Below are 9,050 nucleotides of genomic sequence, written 5' to 3'. Positions count from 1 at the left end.
CAAGTCATGTAATTCTCTTCTTTGCATGTTCATCTGCAATAAATAAAGAAGTTTGGAGTGATTTGAAGGCATGCTAACACAGAAATTTTGAGAGAAAATTTCAGTGAGAAGAAAGCGTTCTTCAAAAGTGAGCTGCTGTGAGTTATTCACTGTTCTTCATCGTTTCAAGCTGTTCTTAAGTCCCACAACTCGGTTTCAAGGTCCAAGAGGATAGTGGAGAAGATCTTAAGGTGGTACATGATGATCTTTGGTGAAGACTGCTGCTGTACAATCAAGTTCTTGGAAAGTTCTTCAAATGTATGATCTTAAAACCCTCTTTTTAGAAAAGCATGCTTTAGTTTCTGCCAAAATTAGTGAATTTGAATACTTATAGATCTTTGATACTTCCGCTACATGTTATCTAACCCTAACATTGAGTGCTATCTGTTGCCTTTAGAAAAGAATTGTTTTATCTAATTAGACCCAAATATAAATCTAACTAGATTCCTGGTAAGCCTAGGGTTGAACTCAAGGATTGTATTCTATTGACGCGATGACAATGATTGTTTTGATCTTGACGTGAATTGTTGGTAAATACGCGATGAATCAATGTTCCCATTCTATCGCTAATGCAAATAAATGGTGGTGGATGCAATGGGAGTCACAATCGTAAGTAAAACAACCTATACGAAGAGATGTAGATTTCCAATGAATAAAATGGATTGAGTGAAATATTCGTTAGCAATTCCTAAGTAAATGCATAAATCATGCGTTCATGCGAATTACTCAAAAGTCATAACCTACACTTCTCAGTGTTTTAGCCACAATGTCCTATTTCTAGGATGAATGCAATGAGTCTTTGATGCAGAAAACGTTTCTTTATTTATAAACATAATCTCTTCTTGCTTTATGAGGTCTAAATCCTTTGTTTGGTTTTTTTAAACATAGATTCATTCTATTAGAATAATCCTTCGATTTATTCAAACAGTTTAAAACGCTTACATAAAACAAGTTGAACGTATGATTAAGCTTAGCTTAGTTCATGTTAGCTACAATATTTCTCAACCCATAAAGAAAATTAGTTGCTCATGGTTGAAGAATGAGAGATGGATGAACAATAGATTATGGATGCATTCATATTGATAAAAGGAGTTTTGCAACGTTTTACACAATATAAACAAAAAATAATAGTACAAAAAAAGAGATAGAGATAGAAAATCAAGTCGTGAGGTGAAATTCCTTGCTCCTTCCGGCTTTTGGATGACTGCTTTGCAAAGATAGTGCTGAAGGTGAAGTTTCCTCTTTGTTTTCAGGAAGAAATCTTGAGCTTTCACTCAAGATTTCATGAGGGCTCAAAGGAAATTGTTTTTGAAGTGAGGATTTATGCAAAGTTCCCTCCAATGTCTTGGCTCTCTTCTGCCTTATATTTTGAGATGGAGATTTCTTTGAGTATTTGTAGGTGTCAAGGAGCGATTTCTTGATCTCTCACTAATGATTGTATTGACAAGATGCATTAACTTCCATACCCTGTTGCGTTGCCTACTCCGCGTTAGAAGTTTATTGGCTCTACTGCGAAGTTTTCTTGTCAGCTACCAACTTAGTCTTAGATTTGACCTCCATCGGCCTTGCGTCATGTCATCTTCTATTGCATGAGGCTATGTGATTCAAACTATGTGATTCCAATGTTGGCATCGGGAATTTCTTTTGTGTTGACATCTTATGATCACATGAATAGATTTCTGCATTCAAAAAACATGATTTTTATAGTTTTTGTGGATTATAAGATTTTGTACACATGTGATCGCATAATATAATTAATTCCATGATTTTCTTACCAAACTGTTGTATTTTCCATGATTTTTCCTAATTGTTTTAAATAAAAGAGATAAAATAACTTATATATCTATAAGTTATCACACCCTCAAATTTAAAACAATGTTTGTTCTCAAGCATATGTTTAGAGTCTTAATATATCTTAAAAGTTTTGACGCATTACTTAGACTTCTCAAAGTGCCTTATATTCTAGATTTGTTAAACCAAAGTTTTCCTTTGTTTTATTCTTTTACCTATGAAAATATTTCCAGCCTTTAGATGCGGCAAGCTTATTTTTCAAAAATCTTTTACTCATTTCCAAAGTTATCTTATATTTCGTTTTAAGGAATGAGCTTTTGTTTCAAAATTTAGAAAAAACGATTCTCCTTGAGGCGCTTATTTTGGTTTGACCATGCGTAGATCTGAGCATCTCACCTTTATTTTGGCTCACCCCCATAGGTGTCATGCAGACATCCAATTACGAGCAAGATGCTTTTTTCTGACTTAACTCATGCCTTTTAAAAAGTTTTTTAGGCAGCAGAGTTGTGATCAATTATTTTATGTGTTGATGATGATCCTGCCTTCGTTCTAGCTTGCCCCAAGGGTGTCATGCGGACATCCAACTAAGAGCAGGTTCCGATCTTAATGCGCCCATTTTTTTCTTTTCTTTTTTCTTTTCTTTTTTTGAATGATAAAGACAAAGAGGTTTAAAAAATAATTCTATTTCAAACGTATTTAGCTCAAACCTCTTCCATCCCCAAATTTAGAGGGCATCATGGTTCTCATTGCTGAAAATCAAAGCTAAGTACTTCAAGAAATATGTCCTAAGGTAAAGTCCTAAAGCTAAGTACTAAAACTAGTCATACTAATCATTGCGTTGGCTAGCACAAGTATCATCATTGAGGTCATTTATGGAATGCAACAAAACAAAAGAGCATATTAAGAAATCAATAAAGATATGTGAGGGACAAACTTAAAGAAAAGGCACAGAAAAATTAACACTTGGAATGAAATCCATATTAATTGATTATAAAAACTGTGGTAACAAGCATAAAAAAAGAAAGAAAGAAAGAAAGGAGATGAATTCAAACACCCTCAAATTTAGTTTTCACCTGCATCATTGCTGTTTTGATCCTCTTGTTTTCGATAAGTACTCTGTTGATGTAAGATCTATTAGTGGTCCCCTTCCTCATTTCGAAATTCTAGGTTCATCAGTCAGGTGGAATCTTAAAGCAAAGGAATGTTTTCCTTTGGAAATTGCAAAGGAGCTTGGAGATGTGGGGGAATGGCTGGTCCAAGCATGAGGCGAGCAAGAACATCTTGGAAAAATTGTATCATAAAGTGAAATTGTTCATGTTGCCGCTACGTCTGCTGGCGTATGAAGGTCCTAGTCACAATCAGTTGGTGTTAAACTGCCTGGACTTGACGATTGACAAATTCTCTCAACTCATGATGTTGATTAACGAGCTCTTGTTGTTGCCGCATCAGGTCTTTCAACTGATTTGCTCTACTGTCGTGACAACTTGTCAAGACAACCCAAGATAGGCTCTCAAAGGTCTTCATGGTGGAATCTGTACCACTCGTCAACGCTCAGATCAACTTCTCCTCATACGTGATAGGATTTTGGCATTGGCTATTTTCACCTGTTGGATGCCCACAATCCTCATCAATGTCGGATCTTCCCCCTACTTCAAGGGTAGGAGTTGGTAGGCCTGGGTTATTAGCAATGGGCAACATAGGTTGAACGCTTGGTACCTTGGGCTCTTTCGGAATCGAAGCTTACCTTGTTTCTTTTGCGGAAGGTGGAGGTATTGGTGATGCAATTGATTCCATATCCTACGGGCAAAATATGGAGAGATGGTTCTTCAAGAGGGGGAGGGTGCTTATTCTGGTCAATGCCTATCTTAGAGGCTCTATATGTTGGTGATACAATTGCTTCCACATCAAGATCGTCTTGATGCAGGGGAGTGTCTGGCCTAGGCTAAGATGATCAGGTTTTGCTTCGGTGGGGAGGAAGTTTATTCTCAACTTGGGTGATGCAATCCCTTTCTTTGTTTGTGTTGGGCATAATAACCACTTTTCTCTTTTTTTGTTGAGAAGGCCTTGGAGGATATTGAGCTTGCTATTGGGATTGTCGCTTTGCTGATTGCTTTGGCTAAGCGACTTTCACTTGGGGATACTGGCAATCTCATGAGTCGGCAGAGAGAGTGATGTATGGGCACTCCTCTCACTACTAACTCTTATTCTTCTTCAAACAAGCCTTGCGTTGCGCACAACCTTGTAATCAGTTATGGGAAAATAGCTGCCCCCTTGGTTAAGTCCAAATCGACCTGCGATAATGCGGCCAATGTCAATTGGAATAAGTCGCATTATGCAGTAAATAATCATTATGTGATCTCTTGAAATGGAATGATCATCCATTATGAGAAGCAACATCCTTTTGATGAAGTAGAGCCATACATTAGCTTCAGGCATTAGGTTGTATGGCGTTGGAGGTTGGTAGTTGAACACGCTCGTGTGGCAATGATGATTGAGACAACGTAGGTTCTTGGTGATTTATGGAGGTATTTCTGAGGAGGGTAAGGTTGAATAGTGGTTGAGCCATCACGTTTGCTGGCAGCGCATAGATAGATTCAGGGACGATGGGAAAGGATATGGGTTGGATGCTTGCTGACAACATTACAACTTTATAGGAAGAAGAGGACGTTGCCGCGAGAGTGGATGAGGAAGGGTTTTGGTGGTCATTCTGATAAAAGGCAGAAAATGGGGTTGAAATGTGAGTACAGTGAAAAAGAAATAAGAGATGGTGAACTTAACAATTGTCAAATAGAAGCTTCGCCAAAAATCGCAAGGGTTTGGTTCTTTGAAAACATAAGAAATGTAGGGGAATGTTGGGCTTAAATGGCATCTTTTCAGTGATCCTAACGGTATGATTTTTTACGCTTAAGGTACTCTCTCCTACGATGAGTTATGCTGGGATGCGTTGAGTTGAGATTTCAACGCATTCCAAAACTCATCATAACACTCATCGCTTTCTCAACTAATCCCAAATAGATCTAATCTTATAAAGCAATCATTGTTTTTGCACAAAAGTACAAGTAAAGAAATCAATCAATTAGAAGTAAAAGCAAAATAAAAGAAAGCACAAAAGGATACAAAAAAAGGATATGATACGTCTCTGAAAAGATGACAACTATTTTAACGCAGGGACTCTCCAATCAGCATCATTCAGGTTTTTCCAGGTCAATGAAGACTTTTTCTCAATCAAAATTACCTCCACAATATGGTTTGATCCTTTGTCCATTAACCTTGAATTCATTTGACCCATCCTCATGCGTTAGCTCCACCGCTCGATGAGGGTAGATCTCCTTAATAACAAAGGGTCCAGACCAGCGCGATTTTAATTTTCCTGGGAACAAATGGAGATATGAGTTACATAACAGGACCTTTTGGCCAACTTCAAATTTTTTCTTACTAATGCATTGGTCATGAAAATGCTTCATTCAGCCTTTGTAAATTTTAGTGTTTTCATACGCTTGTAATCTCCACTCATTCATCTCGCATAACTGCAACTTCCTTGCTTCTCCTGATGCTTCAATATTAAAGTTGAGCTTCTTGGTGGCCCAGAATGCCTTGCATTCAAGTTCTAAGGGAAAGTGGCAATCCTCATCAAGTAAGAGCGCATATGGGGACATTCCAATTGGCGTTTTATATGTCATTCGGTAAGCCCATAGTGCCTCGTCTAGCTTTTGTGCTCAATCCTTTCGTGTTGAATTAACAATCTTTTCAAATATGAATGTTGTACCCATGAGGTCAATTCCCTATTGGACACCTCAACTTGTCTATTAGTCTGAGGGTGGTAGGCTATTGCAATTTTGTGATGGATGTTGTATTTGATTAGAAGCTTACTGACAATACAGTTGATGAAATGTGTGCCTTCATCGCTTATGATAGGACGCGGTGTGCCAAAGTGAGTGAAAATATTTTTCTGCAGGAAATTTAAGACTGTTGTCACATCGTTTGTAGCACATGAAATTGCTTCGACCCAGTTTGAAATATACTCAACAAATACTAAAACGTAGCTGTGGCCATTGGAAGGCAAAAATGAACCCATGAAGTCAATTCTCCATACATCAAATAATTCAACTTCTAGGATAACATTTAGTGCCATTTCATTTCTTCCAGAAATATTCCCAGTGTGTTGGCAACTATCACACTTCATTATGTAATCTCTGGCATCTTTGAAGAGCGTGGGCCAATAATACCCACTCTTAAGTACTTTTACTACCGTGAACTGATCTCCAAGGTCACTGAACGGTGACTCGTGACATTGATATAGGATGAGTTGAAATGTAGTTTCTAGAACACAGTGCCTGAAATATATGATTTGGGCCTCTTTTATAAAGATGTGGCTCGTCCCAATAGTAAAATTTACATTCATGTATAAGCTTATTCTTTTGTTGCATGGTGTACTCATTTAAAAATTGTTTGCAGACAAGAAAATTTACAATTTCTGCATACCAAGGCAAGAACTCATCAACTTTTAATATCGTTTCATCAGGAAAACATGCGTTCGCTTCTGGCTGAAGGTGATCACATTCAATGTTCTCAAGCCACGATAGGTGAACTACAACTTTATTTTCTGATCCTTTGTGATCAATGATTTCAGTATCAAACACTTATAGCAGTACACCCATCTGATCAAACGAAGCTTCTCGTCCTTCTTAGTCATAAGATACTTAATCGCTGAATGATCTGTATGAATGATCACTTTTGATCCCAATAAGTACGGTTTGAACTTCTCCACAACAAACACTACTGCAAGCAACTCTTTCTTTGTTTTTCGTATAATTCTTCTATGTGTTATTGAAATTTTTGTTTGCATATATGATTGAATGAAGAACTTTTTCTTTGCATTGGGTTAAGGTTGCACCCATCGCATAATCGCTTGCATCACACATCAACTCAAATGGCTTTGACCAGTTCTATGCAATAAAAATAGGCACCGTGGCTAGTGCTTGCTTCAGTGTTTCAAATGTTCTTAGATAGTTATGATCGAATTCAAAAGATCTATTGACTTCCAGTAACAAGTTCAAGGGGCATGTGATTTGAGAGAAATCTTTGACAAACTTACGGTAGAACACGACATGTCCAAGAAAGATTCGAAGTGTTTTCACTTTTGTTGGCGGTGACAGTTTTTCTACAGCTTCAATTTTAGTCTTGTCAACCTCAAATCCCATCTTAGACATCTTGTGGCCAAGCATAATTTCATCTGTCACAATGAAATGATATTTTTCCTAATTTAAAACTAGATTGGTGTCTTCTCATCTTCTCAAAATTTTCTCGAGATTAGCTAGACATACTTCATATATCTTGCCATATATACTAAAAAATCATCCATAAAATTTGAACTAACTTCTCAAGGTAGTCTAAGAAGTTGGCCATCATAAACTCTGAAAAGTGTTCAGGGCGTTGTATAGCCCAAATAGCATGCGCTGGAAAGCGAATGTCCCATATGGGTAAGTGAAGGTTGTCTTTTCTTGATCTTTTGGCACAATCATAATTTGATTATAGCTTGCATAGCTGTCTAGAAAACAAAAAAAGTCACTCCCTGCTAATCGATCCAACATCTGATCAATAAAAGGTAAGGGAAATTGGTCCTTCTTTATTGTTGTGTTGAGCTTCCTGTAGTCCATACATATTCTCCAACTGGTGACCATGCGTGTTGGAATGAGTTCATTATTTTGGTTGGGAACTACAGTTATATCGCCTTTCTTGGGGATGCATTGCATGGGGCTAACCTATTTGCTATCTGAAATAGGAAAAATAACTCCAGCGTCCAACCACTTGATGGTTTCTTTCTTGGAAACTTCCTTTATTGCAAGATCGAGCCTATATTGGTTCAATAGAGCCTTCCTTTCCATCCTTGAGTTGAATTTGTGCATGTAATAGGATGAGCTGATTCCCCTAATATCTGTCAGGATCCACCCTATCTTCTTAATGTATTTCTTTAAAACTTTTAAGAGAGCATCCTTCTTTTCTTCAAAGAGTGTTGCTGAAATAATTACGAGTAAAATATCGTTCTTACCAAGGAATTCATAATTCAGGTGAGTAGGGAGTGCCTTACTCTAAAACTGGAGATTGCTCGAGCGAAGGCTTGATCTTGCCTTATCAACTTTCTAAACCCAAAGGTTCAAAATTCCTTTGAATCTCTTTTATCACATGGCAAGATTCAAGCATTGTGTTCGTCTTTTCCTTTAGCTCCTCCATCGCCTTATTAATTTTAAATTCAAGCTTATAAGGCTAATACTTTTCCAATTTAGCTGCTTGGCATGTGTTGACCTCATCAGAATATTTAATTGCCTTAAGAATGTTAAACTTCATCTTTTGGCCACTGACTTGCATGGTTGTCTCGCCTTTGTACGCATCAATTTGGGTTCTTCCTATGGATAAGAAAGGTCTTTCCAAAATAATGGGTACATCTTTGTCAGCTTCATAATCCAGTATAATGACATCGGATGGCAAGACAAATTTATCCACCTTCACGAGAACATCCTCCAATTTTCCTTCTGGGTGTACCAGCGAACGATCTGCTAATTGTAAAGTAACTTTTGTTGGTGCAAGTTCTTCTATTCCCAGTCGCTTTAACATTGATAATTGCATGAGATTGATGCTAGCTCCAAGATCGCATGGGGCTTGCCCTATGTAAACTCCTCTAATTGGACAAGGAATAGTGAAGCTTCTTGGATCTTGCATTTTTGGATGAATACTTTCTTGTATAATGGTGTTGCATTTTTGCGTTAGTGCAATAGTCTCATAATTCCCCATCATTCTTTTCTTTGAGATGATATCTTTTAATAATTTAGCATAAGATGGCATTTACTCCAATGCTTTGATGAGTGGGATGCTAATATGTAGCTACTTTAACACTCCAAGAAAGCAGTGAAATTTTCCTTTATCATTCTTCCTCTTTAACCATTACAGATAAGGAGGGAGTTGTACTTCATTTTGATGCCTTAGAAGTTGAAGCTATCATAGATAAATCTCTACATTCCTCTTGATTATTGTATAATGGTATTTAAATTTCCTACGTTGGTTGTTTATCAGTCTTTTCATCAGAAGAGTGTCTTTGCATCTCATTGGTAAGCTTGATTGCCTTTTCTCTTGGATATTCCTTCATTATGTGACCACTTTTCAAAGTCACCACATGACGTTGTTCTTTGCCTGAACTCCCCGCATGGTGAGGAACCTCAGTGTTA

The 9,050-nt window shown here is 37.4% G+C and overlaps 1 protein-coding gene across 1 annotated transcript; it reads right to left on the bottom strand.

The window, feature by feature from the left end:
• Positions 1 to 8,094: 8,094 nt before the first annotated feature.
• LOC120090685 (uncharacterized) lies at positions 8,095 to 8,442 on the bottom strand. The gene has a single exon (XM_039048404.2). It carries the CDS (start codon positions 8,440 to 8,442, stop codon positions 8,095 to 8,097), a length of 348 nt encoding a protein of 115 aa, XP_038904332.2.
• Between the last annotated feature and the right edge of the window lie 608 nt (positions 8,443 to 9,050).

The sequence above is a fragment of the Benincasa hispida genome, chromosome 11, assembly GCF_027475165.1.
Source record: "Benincasa hispida cultivar pf3 chromosome 11, pf3_genome.v1.1, whole genome shotgun sequence".
Classification (NCBI taxonomy): domain Eukaryota; kingdom Viridiplantae; phylum Streptophyta; class Magnoliopsida; order Cucurbitales; family Cucurbitaceae; genus Benincasa; species Benincasa hispida.
Note: the sequence above shows the minus strand (reverse complement) of the source record. Positions and strands in the feature narration are given on the sequence as shown.

Bases quoted from the DNA above. Each gene is read 5' to 3' on its own strand.
- LOC120090685 (XM_039048404.2), bottom strand. From the start codon at position 8,442: ATGTTAAAGCGACTGGGAATAGAAGAACTTGCACCAACAAAAGTTACT.